Source organism: Mustela nivalis (genome assembly GCF_964662115.1).
Source record: "Mustela nivalis genome assembly, chromosome: 8".
Taxonomy (NCBI): Eukaryota; Metazoa; Chordata; class Mammalia; order Carnivora; family Mustelidae; genus Mustela; species Mustela nivalis.
The window spans coordinates 113687256-113701672 of NC_139027.1; the positions used below are offsets into that span (position 1 = coordinate 113687256).

Here is a 14417-nt window from a genome sequence, read left to right on the forward strand (position 1 = left end):
ATTCCAATAGAAAAAAAGCAATCCACAGAAAAGAAAATGTCCAAGAAAACACAGTATTTCTTTACATTGTAATCAGAAAAATGCAACTTTACACAAGAAATCTTTTGGGGCGCCTGGGTGGCTCAGTGGGTTAAAGCCTCTGCCCTCAACTCAGGTCATGATGCCAAGGTCCTGGGATCGAGCCCCGCATCAGGCTCTTGGCTCAGCAGGGAGCCTGCTTCCTCCTCTCTCTCTGCCTGACTCTCTGCCTAGTTGTGATTTCTCTCTGTCAAATAAATAAAGAAGTATTTCAAGTATTTAGAAAAAAAAGAAATCTTTTTTCCCTATTATTATCAGTTTCAAGAAATTACACTATTAGTATCGAGAAGTGATTTTCATCCCTTTTCTGGAGGACAAACTAGTATGTGTCAAAAAATGTGACAGAGCAATTTTTCTTATAGAAATTTAGCTTGAAAAATAATTTAGATAAATACAACGGCTTAATCAGAAGGATGCTGAGCACACACCCTTTTATAACAGCAAAACCTTAAAAACAATGAAAATAGTCAAAGATAGAGAACTATTTATTTGTACAGTGATTTTTAAAGTTGTTTCAGAGAAAAAAATAAAATTATTTCAAAGAAACACAGCAAGGAAAGGAAAACAAAGAAAAGGTGATCTCACAAGTACTTTAAAGAAAAAGGGCCTGGGATGCCTGGCTGGTTCAGTGGGAGGAATATGTGACTCTTGATCTCAGGGTTAGGAGGTTGAGCCCCATGCTGGGTGCAGAGATTACTAAAAAAAAATAAATGGACTTAAGAAAAATAAAGAAAGAAAAGAAAAAGGGCCAGGATCTTTTTGATGACCAGCAGATTTTTTCATTGTAAGTTTTACTGAGTTCATTAAGACTCGCACACAGTGCTAAGGACCAAAGCAGACTAATCCTGTGAACTTTTACCCACTTTCCCCAAGTGTACTTCAAATACGGGCAAGGATAAATCCAGATTTCTCCAGTCTTCCTTGTACTCATTTATGTGTGTCTCTACAATCTTACCACATGTGTGGGTTCACCCATCCACAACCACAGTCAACAGAGACTGTTTCCATCATAAGGATCCCACATGCTGCCCTTCTTCCCACCCCAACCCCAAACCCTGACATCCACTAGTCTGTTTTCCCAATTTCTACAAATTTTGTCCCTTTAAAAACATTATGTAAATGAAACACAGTATGTAAACTTGAAATTCGCTCCCCCCAGCCTGCGTGCAGCTGAATTCCTTGGGAGATTCACCAATGCTGTCCTGTGTCTGGATAGTTCACTACCCTTAACGGCTGAGCAGTACTGCCTGGTACGGACACACCACAGTTTGCTTAACCGTCTCCCGATAACGAATATCTGAGCTGTCCAAGTTCTTTGCTGTTATAAATAAGCCTGCTACGAACATTCCCGTAAAGGTTTTTGCTCAAACGTAAGTTTTCGTTTCTCTCTGATAAATGTCCCAGGGCTCAACCGCTGGGTCATATGGTAAATCCCAATTTAGTTGTACAAGAAAGTGACAAACTCTTTCCCAGAGTAGCTGTGCTGTTTTACGTTCTCACCAGCAATGCAAGAGTGGTCCTGCGTCTCTGCCCTTTGCCAGCATTTGGTGGTGTTGATTTTTATCCTCACTATTTCTATAGGTATCATTATTAATTTGTATTTTCCTGGTGGCTAATGATGTGGGACACGTTTTCACATGCTTATCTGGATATCCTCTTTGGAGACCTGTCTCCCTGTGTCTTTTGCAATCATTTTTTATCTGAATGGTTTACTTTTTTACAGCTGAGTTTTGATAGTTCCTTACATACTGGAGACACTAGTCCTTTGTCAGATAACAGGTCGGCAAATACTTTCTCCGGGTATGTACCTTGTTTTTTCATCCATCTTATGTGGGCTTTCAGAGAGCAGAAGTTTTTAATTAGGATGAGGTCCAATTTATCAATTTTTTGGTTATCGTACATTTCACTGCAGTCATTGCCACTTGTTTTTTTTTAGAACTTGGGATTTCTTTGTTGAGCTTTTCTATTCTTTCATCTGTTTCAACAGAATTTGTAGCTGACTGTGGAAGTGCTTTTACGGTGATTTTTTTTTTCTTGTTTATTTATTTATTTATTTGACAGACAGAGATCACAAGTAGGCAGAGAGGCAGGCAGAGTGAGAGAGAGAGGGGGAAGCAGGCTCCCTGCTGAGCAGAGAGCCCGATGCGGGGCTAGATCCCAGGACCCTGGGATCATGACCCGAGCCGAAGGCAGAGGCTTCAACCCACTGAGCCACCCAGGTGCCCCACGGTGATTGCTTTAAAAGCTCAGCACTTTATTCCAATGTCTGCTTCATCTCGGTGTCGGTGTCTGTGACTTGACTCACTCAAGTTGTGACTTTTGCTTCTTGGTAGGACAAGTGATCTTGGTCCTATTTAAATCCTTTAACTTAGCATACAGCCATCCTGCTCAGGTTTAGCACACAGCTCATGGCCTCCTTTTATGGGCTGTGGTTCTAATGACAGTTTAATTTTCAGAGCCTCTGCTGTTTATCCTGGTCTCCTTGGTTTATCGGGTATGGCTGAGGCTCCCACAGGCCCCTGCCGGTACTGCCTGAGGGACTAGCCCAGACTTGGTGGGCTAGTTGGTCTCTCGATGGGGGGGGGGGGTGTGAATCTCAGACTCCTCTAAAAGCAGACTTTCCGGACGGGCTTTTTGTTGTAGTGGAATTTCCCTTTTCCAGTGCCCCCAGCTGCCCCAGTGAATGTAACAGGGTAGGGAGCAAGGGGGAGTCTCAAGCCCATGGAAACAAAGGGGTTTCTTGGGCAAGGTCAATGATTGTGTTAGCAGAATCCCCTTGCCTGTGCCCCCTGGCCACCTGGGTCTGGCTTAGCAGAGAAGTGGAGTTTCTGGCCCAGTGGAGGAGAGCGCTTTCTTTGGCCAGTGGTTTTTATGGGTTTTCTACAGATTCCTTCTCAGTGGGTGTTGGGCTCTCCTGGTGATGTGGGACGATCAACTGGTCAGTCCTGGGGAAAAATGAACATGCCTGGGCCCCTTCTTTTTGCTAGGTGGCAGGCTGAAAGGTACCAAGTTCTGGTCACCTTCTGTTGGGCAGGGGAGGATAGAAGACACCCTACTTCTGTGTTGTCCTTTCAGTCTGGGGCCCAGAACTAATTCATCTTCTTAGCATTGCTCAGTATTCTTCAGCTGCCTCCCTCTCTCCTGTGGTTTATAGTTCTGTTTAGCAGGAAGTAATGGGTATGCTATCTTGGGAGATTAGAAATCCCAAAAGATTTTTAAAATCTCATTACCCTTTAATGCTACTATAATTTCATCAAATAAGGCAAACTTAAACCCTTCGGTCTTATCTTTGTAGAAAAGCACAACTTTTCCTTGGCAAAGGCACAGAGAAAAACCAGATATTTTTTATGTTTGTATTCTAGCCTGCTGTCAATCAAGGAAGATAAATGAAAAGGGGTCCTCAAATTGCATAACGCAGGTACAGTAGCTAGACTTAACCTTGGTAGCCTGCAGACAAGTCAGCTTCTCATATTTCAACTGAGTAAAATACTCTCTAATAAGTTGGAGGTTTTATTTCTAGTAGGCACAAAAACTCCGTAAAGAATGAATTATAAAGGCCTAACAACACACAGGGTACCTTTAAATTCTTGTTCTTGGTAAGGCTCAGGAATATGCAAAAAGTAGTCACTAGAGGGCAGCAGACTCAAACACTGCCCCATAGCCCTCAATTGCCAGGCACCATCACCGGGTTCCAGAACCAGAGTAGCTGCTTAGGTTTTATTGGCTGAAATCATGGAATAGTATTTTAACCCATTCTCCCTCAAACTTGACTTCTAAAATGGCATTGGCCCATGGGTAACTGTCCCATCTTTTTAATTATACTGTGCCCAACATACCCTAATATTTTCTAGGAGTTCTTTATAGAAGAAAACCCCCGCATTATTGACTGAGTATGTTGTGAAGAAATGGGGCTAAATCTCTTGGCTTGTTTGTTTGCTTTTAGAATTTACTTAAATTTCCCCCTCAACTGCCTTATTTTGTGAGCAGGAAAAAATTCACAATTCTATAAAATGTGATGACAGTTTTCTTGGGGTGCCTGGCAGACCATGTGGATCTTGATCTTGGGGTCATGAGTTCAAGTCCCATGTTGGGTGTTGAGATTACTTAAATAAACTTAAAAAAAAAAAAAAAGAAAAACAAGTTTTAAAAAGCTGTCTTTAGAGGGTGCCTTGCAAGGTGTTCTGCCTGCAGCTTCCTGGTGTTCCCAAGGCCAAAAAACAAAAACAAAAACCCCAGCTGTAAGTCATTGCCAAGTTCAAAGGATTCAGCAAACTATGGCAAAGCAGAGCCACCAGAAACAGACGCCTGATTTCCATGACAAATATGGTAATGCTGTATCAGCCCCGGGAGCCACTTTGTGTGTTGCTGGGTGGACATACTCAGCAACATAAACTGGAATAGAATGGAATAGAATGGCACCTGTCCCCTGTAGGCAGAGGTACCCAAAGGAAGGGCAAGATTAGTAATTATCCCAGCTGGTGTAATACTGAACTGTTTCAAAACCAACTCATAATTGAGGTCAAGTAAAAGCACTGTGCACCCATTAAAATATGGCACGATTGAAGAAATAAAGTACATGTAAAACCTTCAAAAAATTAAAATAAAATAAATAAAAAGCAGTTGTTAGGGATATCCTTAAAGCCATAGTCTCACGCACTATAATTAGAGAAATATTTACTGTAAAAATAAATTAAGAAACAATTCTGCTTGGAACATACTTTCTTCGCCGTAGAGAAATGGAGTGATAATTTTCTGCTCTCAGGAGCAGTCTACCTCCTCACAGATTCTCATTTCTCTGTGGTATTCTCATCAAGAGAAAAAGCTAAGGGCTTTTGAGGGGTCAAGATGGGTTAGTCTGAAGACTTTCCAAATGAGAGTTAAGCAAACCTGCAGCGATTAGATTAAGAGTACGTACTATTTAACTTAGAAGCTTTCTCATCCCAGAGTACACATAAGATTACTCACAACTTAAGTTTGATGACAAGGCTCTAATCTGGTGATCAAGGGACTGTAATACTTTATATCTATTTTCATACCTTATCAAATTCCACGTATATATGCTTTCCATTGACTCATTCAACCAGCCTTTACGGAGCACCTGCTATGTGCCAGGCACTATACACACTTATTCTCTGCTCACACGTCAGGGTCTAGGTTTAAAAGGCAACAACTGCAGGCACTGTGTGATGAGACAGGCAGAGAACAAAACGTGACTCCCAAAAGGCAAGCAGGGGCGACCCAGGACTGGATAAAGCATTTACCCTGAAAAAGTATGTTCCAATAAGCTGGGTTTTTGTCACTTCAAGCATGTTAGCAAAACCCCGCTCTACGAAAAACTCCAGGGAGCCTGGAGGTAAATAAAGGGCAGCCACTCAGCAAACAGCATGATTTATAACTTCAAAGGGCAGAGGGCCAAGTTTAAGAATAGTTCCCAGGCCAGATGAGAAGATTTCTTCCGGACAGAAGAGTTATCAAGGGTTGTATTCATTCCAGCAAATGGAGTGAGAAGACTCGGTTTCTTCCCATGGTTTGTAAAGATTTTATTTATTTGAGAGGGAGAGAAGGGAGTGTATGTGAACTTGAGCAGGTGGAGCAGCAGAGGGAGAAGGAGAAGCAGGCTCCCCGCTGAGCAGGGAGCCCAATGTGGGGCTCGATCCCAGGACCGTGGGATCACGACCTGAGCCGAAGGCAGACACAACCCACTGAGCCACCCAGGAGCCCCTCTTCCCTGGTTTTAACATGAGAAGCTGGATCCTACCTGGTGTTGAGAAATTTAACTGAGAAGGCAACGCCTTCTCTCCAATTAGTCTGCGGGTGGCCAGAGCTTCTTTGACAATGGGAAGAAGAGAGGTTGAAAGGCGAGCTCGGGGAGCAATGGACAGGACGCTGGTCAAAATGAGCTAGAGTCCTGGTCACCCCTGGGACGGGGCTGATACTAAAGATATATTCCGGGTTAGCAGGGTTAGCGGGAAAAAGCTAGTAGAGACTGAAGGAGAAACACTTAAGAGGAGAAATATTTCAGACTTACTAGTTAGCACTTACTCATACCTGAATGTTTTGCATTTCCTTAAAATTCTGCCTTTGAAGTCAGCCTGACCCAGGTTTGAGTCTCAGCTTTCCACTATTCTTTGGGTAGCATATCAATATGTAACCTCTATAAGCCTACTTCCTCCTGGGTAACACGGAGATCACGATAATACTTGTGTCTCGGGGGTGGGTATAAGAATCAGAACAAACGGTGCAGGGAACATGAATAGCACGGCACCTCGAATGTACGTGTACAATAATTGATAAACTATTAATCTCTTCTCTGCTGCATAGTCTCCTCTGTCCTACAAATATATACGAGCGAGTGGTACTTATGAAGGTGTACACATTTGATTATTTCAATCAAGTCATTTTCTCATCTTTTAAGAAGACACAGGGCACCTGGGTAGCTCAGCTGTTAAGTGTCTGCCTTCGGCTCAGGTCAGGATCCCAGAGTCCTGGGATCGAGTCCCGAATCAGGCTCCCTGCTCATCAGGGAGTTTGCTTTTCCCTCTCCTTCTGCCCCATGCCCCTGCTCATGCTCTCTTGTTCTCTCTCTCTCAAATAAAAAAGTAAAATCCTTAAAAAAAAAAACAAAAAAGAAGAAGAAGAAGACACAGCTGAGTGATAAGTCATGAGTGAATGCTCGCTTGCAGAAGCCTTGAGGAGGGAGAGCTATCTGGTCAGACCCTTTGCACCTGAACTTCACAGATAAATGCCTGTAGGTGTGGCTCTCCACCAGAACACAGCCCGTCTTTCAAATCAGTTGGGATTTCTTTTTAAAACTCTAAGTGCAGGCAAAGTACACAGAAGTAAACAAGTCTCTTCTCCCATAGCAGGCGTCTTTGAAACTCAAAAGCCAGGAGCAAGGAGAGATGTCGTAGTTGGCAAATAGCATTCTTGAGCCTTTGAAAATGAATCTCCTCTTCAACTAGTACTTCGAATGACTATTTAAGGTTATCTACAATTTAGCAGTCTAAGATAGAGAACTCTATTCTTCTGCTTTAGAAAAGGGATGGAAAAGTCATAGTCAGACATGATCTGTACAGAGGTCACCGAGGAAATACAGGAGCTTTGTGACCTCGGGTGATGTGCCCCATGATCCTGGGGCTCAACTGCCTCTTGCAGAAAATGACACACCCAGGTGAGCTGGGGGCTTTTCAAACCCTTTTTGGCCCTGACATCCTTTCTTCCAACAACTGTTCATCCGGAAGCCAATAACACATGTAAGTTGACATGGAGAGCAAGAATGGAGAAGCCAGGGCCCCCACAAGTTCAACCCTGACCTGACAGTTCCTGACGGGTTGCCGGGAGCACAGTCTGAAAACCGCTGGCGCAGAAGTTGTAAGAACATTCTCAGACTTTGTGGACCTTCATCATCTGCACGTATGGTTTATCCTTCGCCACTTGGGCCACACAATCAGGACAACTGCTGCCTTCCAACAGCAGCAAGCAAAGAGTTCAAAACCCTGTTCTGGATCTGAAAATGAAGGCTGAGTGGCTGAACCTATAGACCTCAACCTAGGGAATTCTGCTATGCTAGACACTCAAACTTTCCAAGTAAAATTCATCAGCTGGGCACAGGACAGTGAGCACCAGATTTTGTTCTACGATTTCGCAGAGAATTAGTTCACCAGTCTCCTTCCTTCCCTTCCTCCCCATATCTTGGGTCCAGCATAGAGGGCACTGGGTCATTAGCTGCTAGGCTGGGTATCACTGAAAGCACTACGAGGAAAATGTCTTGATTGTTACTTACGTGTCTAAAATACATCCTGACTCCTACTATATAAAATGACGACACTGCATTCAGAATTCTATAATTATTATATAAATTCTATTTCGAGATTTTAGATTTAAGAGCTTAAAATTTCTTATGGAAACAAAATTTTCCAGAATTACAAATAGGTATCATATGACTCATAGAAAGGAAAAAAGATATAATTATCTAGTCTTTTTTTTTTTTTTAAAGATTTTATTTATTTATTTGTCAGAGAGAAGGAGCGGAGAGCACAAGCAGGGGGAGCGAAGACAGAGGGGGAAGCAGGCTCCCTGTTGAGCAAGAGGCCCCATGTGGGGCTTGATCCCAGCATCCTGGGATTATGACCTGAGCCGAAGGCAGATGCTTAACTGACTGAGCCACCAAAACGTCCCTTATATTTATCTACTCCTAAATAGCAAATTCCTTGGACGAAATGCCTAAATATACAGGTTACAAAATGGCCTTTGAAGATTGTGATGTTGACAGATTCCAAAACAACAACAAACCGCTATTTAACTTTAGACATTGAGCTAGGACGGTCAGCGAGGGCTTTTAATCATCAAAGACTTATTGTGTTTAACATTCAATTTGCTGTATACATTCAGCCAATTTCTCAACATACGCTCTTAGAAGTTAAAGTTTGAGGAAATGGCTCAAAAAGAAAGATTTCCGACTTCCATACGGCAATGTGGAAGCGAAACCTTCAGAGGAGTTCTTTGTCCTGATGAGAACGCACCTGGGGTGCTCTGGGGGACAAAGGTCGCAGAGGCCCCTGATGAGATCAGCAACACGAACTCAGAACTCCGCAGAAGTTTCTCAAATGACAGAGTAGTACACACAGGCCTTCACAGACTCCAGGAAACCTTGGTGACTTTGCTTTTGAGGGGTTTATCCACGACCACTGACCACCTCCCTTCTGACCACCTTCCATTCTCCTACTCTAGGCTCTACTCAAGCCCAGTAACAAAAGGGAAAGGGAACAAGCATCTAAGAGCACATCTAAGCGCATCAGTAAGTGTGTACTGCGGATAACTGATGGGCTCCACTCAGCAGTTTCTGGAGTGGCCTGGAGTTGACTGGGGTGGAAGGAGTGCATGCCAAGGACCAGAACAACGTAGCAGAGGCATTCGGGCCTGACTCTGCATAAAAACCAGCCTGACAGGAGCGGCAGGTCCATGTTAATGAGTAGTTAGACACCCACCAGCAGGGGCCTGTATTATTCAGCGGGCATATGCACCTGCATGTTGCCTGGTTGCCTTGCCAGTTTTTAAGATATTGCAACGCTGCTGAATTGGTCGTCGGATATTGTGAACAAACGCCCCAGACATGAGATCACACAGAGTTGTGAGAATGAGGCACAGGAGCTTTGACTGGCATTGGAAGGAAAGTGGAGGTGTACAATGATATCCCCAAGGGACTTCAACAGAGGAATGTGACAGAAAGCCGGTTTCAGGGAGACCTATTTGGCAAGTGGGGCCTTCCGCCGGATCTCACCAGGAAGGGCAGAGGGCGGGAGTTTTGTACTGCTGCGCCTGGCTTAGGTGACAAGTTGTTTGTTCTACCATCACTTTATAAGGAGTGGCCAGACAACCCTTGCCTAAGACACCAGTTTAAGACAAATGAGCTGTGTTTATGTGGACAGACACAGCCCAGCCTCACCCGCGTTAGGATACCCAGACTGAAATGACCAAAGCTTTCAGGTTTTTCTGACTAATACTGTCAGATGCTTATCAACCCATTAGTTTCCTAGAAAGTGCTCTTAAGTCTCCTGTCCCTTGCTACTCATATCCTCCCCGAGGGCATGAATGGTGACATGACAGTTGGGCACACAAGATAAGGGCAGAGAAGTATCCATTAGGGGGGCGCCTGGGTGGCTCGCTAGGATAAGCATCCGACTCTTGATTTTGGCTCAGGTCATGATCTCAGGGTTGCAGGATTGAGCCCTGTGTTGGGCTCCATGCTCAGCGGGGAGTCCACTTAAGATTCTCTTTCTCCGCCCCTGCCCCCACTCACATGTGCCCACTTACATATGTGCGCGAACACGTGCTCTCTCTCTCAAATAAATAAATCTTTAAAAACGTTTATCCGTAAGGTTTAGCTCCTGGGGAAGATCATTGGCATCCGAGCCAGGGCAGGCCTCGTCTAGTGAGTGGTGGGGATAGAGGACATGTGCCCAGGAATGAGGAATGATTGTAAGAGGAAGCAGAGTGGCATACAGGCAACTTGTTCAGAAAGCTTCGCTGGGAAGAGCAGGTGAGTGACGGGCCGAAGGCAGAGGTGGCTGTGTGGTGAAATGGGGGACCCTTGGCAAAAGTGAGGCTTCAGCCTGGGTCCATATCCTTTCAAGCTGGCTTTTCCAGTTGCCCCTGCCGTCTCTTTAAACTGAGGCCACTCGTCCCTCGCCTGCTCTTCTTGCAGGGCTTACAGCTGTGATGCTGACTCCAGCCTTGAAGCGAGGACCTTGCCACTCATGGATAAGCCGTCTGCACACTGCCTGCCACCTGCCGGGAGTTGTGGGGACTCTCTGTATTACTCTGTGCAGGGCTGTGCTCGGCCACCAGTGGACTATTCGATGCCGCCATTGTGAACCCCAGCCCCCTTGCCAACTGTGTGTCTGAATTTGGACTGTAGGTTTTAACAACTGAGCTACTTTGACTGAATCTTAATGGTCAGCTCCTAGCTCCTATTTCACCCGGTAGCCAGGGAAGCCAGGTCCTGGCGTTACCCTCAGATCCCCGTTCCACTGTAAGCAACCTACCATACTCTACCAGTTCTGGAGATGGTCAACCATACAGTAAGCCAAACACAAGCCACATGTTGGCTAACAGTGAACGAGTCCTAGGGTGGGTACAGCCCAGTGGTGACTGTCAGCCGGAAACCTTTGACTGTATTCACCAATCTCTGGAAGATCAATCTCCTTACAACACAAAACAGCAAACAAGAAAACCAGGAATGTAAGTTGGCTTGGGAGTGAGGTATGTTAAGAATCTGAAATAGGACAGTAGCCATCAGAGTACCAATAGAGACCGATGTCAAGGTGGGCTGTCTCTCTGAGCCAACGACAGACCCAGAGTTGTCAGAACTAGATGAAAAGGTGGGCAAAATCTTCTGGAGGGCTATGGGGAGGGAACCTGTAATTACAACTACCCATGAACACAGTGAAAGAAAGGGAAGTGGATCCTACCAGTGAAGGGAAGGGAAGTGGATCCTACTTATAGATAGAAAATCAAAACTCGGGGTGCCTGGGTCGCTCAGTGGGTTAAGCCTCTGCCCTCAGCTCAGGTCATGATCTCAGGGTCCTGGGATCGAGTCCCACTTAGGACTCTGCTCGGCAGGGAGCCTGCCCTCTCTTTGCTTGCCTCTCTGCCTACTTGTGATCTCTCTCTGTGTCAAATAAATAAAATAAAAATCTTAAAAAAAAAATAGAAAATCAAAACCCAAGACCCTGGATGGTTTTGAGAAACTGGAGGCAGAAGATGGTGAGTGCAGAGCAAACAGTGAGGACAGCAGCTTCCCCCAGAGTTCAGGACTGCATTTTAGAAACATCAGAAAGACAGAGCCTCCAGATCTCTCTTCTACCTGTCCCTGATTCCGGAAATTAAACCATTCCTTTTGGGCTAGGTCTTTTTCAACAAAGACCTTCCTGAAAAAATTAACACTTGAAGCTACAGCTAGTCATTTGTCTTTTGTCTAAGTTTTCAGATTGTTTTTTGGGTGGTTTTGACAGGTGACATGAAGGCCCCAGGCATCCAGGGATGGGCAGAAGTCAAAGCAGGGAGGAAAGAAATGAGAGCTGGGACCCCCAAGGGGAAAGGCCCACAGTGACTCACTTGGGTGCAAGGCGCACATTATAAGCCTTTTGGGTTCCATCTTGAGAGAAGTGTCCCCGGATTTACTGCACCTGAGTTGATAACTTACTTTGCATACACCGATGGCTGACAGTTTGGCTATGTCTCCATCAGTAACACAATCTGACTTTTCTTCTGGGAGCCAGAGGCAATCTGACAATCTCCTCCAACACTGATTGTGCTAGGGGCTAAAGACAGGCTTCATCTAATTCAGTGCCGCCTATGACTCCCACTCCTGATCCATGGAATGTTCCAAAGTCACTCATAACCCACTTTAAGCTATACATGTGGGAAGCAGAGAGGGGAACAGAGTTTTATGTTAGGATCAAGTTCAGCTCCGAATCCATACAGATATATCTCTTACACTTCCTCATTCCTTCCTCATACAAGCACTTACTGAGTGCGTGCTATCCTGGAGTTTATATCCCAGGGTGGGGAGACAAAGAAATTAACGGTCCTCCCTGGGGTGCCCAGTGGCCCTTGTGCTATGGAGAAGAATAAAGCCAGGGAAGAGGAGGACAGAGGAACCTCATCAGGATGGAGGGGGCTGGCTCTTAGATGCGGGAGGTAAGGGCCTCCGCGAAGGGCGAGCGCACCCTTAGTGTGGTGGAGGCCCAGCCCGGGGAGGGCAAGGAGATAGGTAGGAGGTGAGGTTAGAGAGGCGGCAGGCCCAGGACCCAGAGGGCAGGGGTACCAGTTAAGGATTTGGGCTTTTGCTCTGAGACAGAGAAGCCATGGGAGCTTTGCACCAAGGACTAACACAATCTGATTTGTGTTTGAAAAGGATCTTCTGGTGGCTGTGTTGAGAAGAAACTGTAGGAGGACAAGGGTGATATGGAAAGATATTTAGGAGATGTAACAATAAACCAGAAGACAGACAAGAGTGGCTCAGACCAGGGTGGTGGCTGTGGAGATGGCAAAACTCTTTAGATTCCAGATTCATTCGGTGGAGCCAACAGTGAGGGACCAGATGTGAGAGAGGTTGAGAAAGCTTCCTGGGTTTGGGCCTAAGTGAACAGAAAGATAAAAGTGCTTTTCCAAGATGAGAAAGCCTCAGAGAACAGGTGTGTGTATAGTAGGGGGAAGGAACAGGGGAGGGCGAGAGGAATCAGCAATCTGGTTTAGGATGCAGCGAATTTAAGAAGTCTAACAGGAGTCTAAATGATGATGTCAAGTACACAGACAAGTCCCATCATCAGTAAGTGACAGAGCTTTGAGTCCAGGTCCATGGACCTCCAGGTCAGGTTCAGGCAATGAATGGGGAAGACAAGGGCTCTGCAACCAGAGATGGTCGGTCACTGACGATGTCAAGGAATCATCATTAAGTTCAAATAATAGACTTTTTGGCAATTTGGCCAGGGACACTCGTAGAAAAGTTGTTCCCCGAATGTGGAGTATAGTTCGTACAAGGAATACAAAAGCCCCTGTTACTTTCACAGGCCCACCTCTAACAGGCCCCTATTACCACGTTCTGAAGTTTTAAAAGAACCAAACAAAAAGCAATTCCACCCCTCTCCCTGTTGAGCCTCAGAATGCAGCTGGACGGAGATTAGAAAAGGACTCAGACTAAAAAGGCCTCCAGGAAACAGCTCTGTGTCCTGGTTACACCAGGGAGCTTTGTCTTTTGAAGTTTCTCCCCACAGTCCTGCTTAGATAAGATGTTTTCTACCCCAGACAATGGACCATTCCTCACAGAGGTGCTACTGGAAGGGAGAGAAACAAACACAAGCCCATAAGTATTGTGTTTGTGTGTGTGTGTGTGTGTGTGTGTGTGTATGTGTGTGTGTGTGTGTGTGTGTGTGTCAGTGTTAGCTGGTTTTAAGCTCTGCATCTTACCTGAATCCACATCAGAAGAGCAAGGAAGAGAAAGGGTTTCCACAGAGCTCAGTGCGTCGCTGTCTGCCTCCTGGTGGGGTCTCTGCAGAGCATAATCTTTTATGTCGTTGATGGACGCCAAGTCCAAAGCGTTGCTCTCCTCTGACTGGCTTCCTGGAGCGGTTTCCTGGGTCGCCATAGTCCTGCCATGGAAAAAACAACTCAATACAAAAGTCACTGTGAAAGAGGAGCCTCCATTTCGGCCACAGCTCGAAGGACGAAAGTCCCAGAATACCTTATGTTCCCGTTAGTAATAGTTTTCCTTGTCCCTACTTTAGACTCACTATTTGTTGACCATGTTTCTTCCTCAGGAGAAACAGATACTCTCAGCCCAGAAAGAGCCCATTAATAACTTTAGCTGGAGGGGCACCCAGGTGGCTCGGTCGGGTAATTGCTCAACTCTCAGGGTTTCAGCTCAGGTGGTGATTCAGGGTCGTGAGGTCGAGCCCCACGTCAGGCTCTGCGTTCAATGTGGAGTCTGCTGGAGACTCTTTCTCCTTCACCACCTGCCCCCTCGCTCATGCTCTCTCTCTAAAATAAATAAGTACATCTTTAAAAAAATAATAATAATTTGAAATGGAGAATAAGCTGCATGTCTGATAAGGATGAAACACCATGTAGCAATATAATCCAAGGACTACAAGAATATTTACCGAGACAAAAAACTGTTCCTGAGGGTGACTGGGTGGCTCAGTTGGTGGTTCAGCTCAGGTCACGATCCTGAGTTCTCAGATCGACTCCCGCATCAGGTTCCCTGCTGAGTGCGGAGTCTGCTTCTCCTTCTGACCCTCCCCCTTCATTCTCTCTCTCCTGCTCTCATTCTCTCTCTC

The 14417-nt window shown here is 45.4% G+C and overlaps 1 protein-coding gene across 3 annotated transcripts in view; it reads right to left on the minus strand.

Annotated features, from left to right (window-relative positions):
- The window catches only part of SHLD1 (shieldin complex subunit 1), an 83811-nt gene that overhangs the window by 60138 nt on the left and 9256 nt on the right, over nucleotides 1-14417 (minus strand). For 2 of the 3 annotated variants that reach the window (XM_082744482.1, XM_082744484.1), the window contains exon 2: nucleotides 13549-13730. In XM_082744482.1, the coding sequence (XP_082600608.1) occupies nucleotides 13549-13726 (178 nt within the window). In that variant the 5' untranslated portion in view covers nucleotides 13727-13730. Of the gene's footprint in view, nucleotides 1-13548; nucleotides 13731-14240; nucleotides 14371-14417 lie in introns of those variants that run through there. The other variant, XM_082744483.1, reaches the window with a different exon arrangement.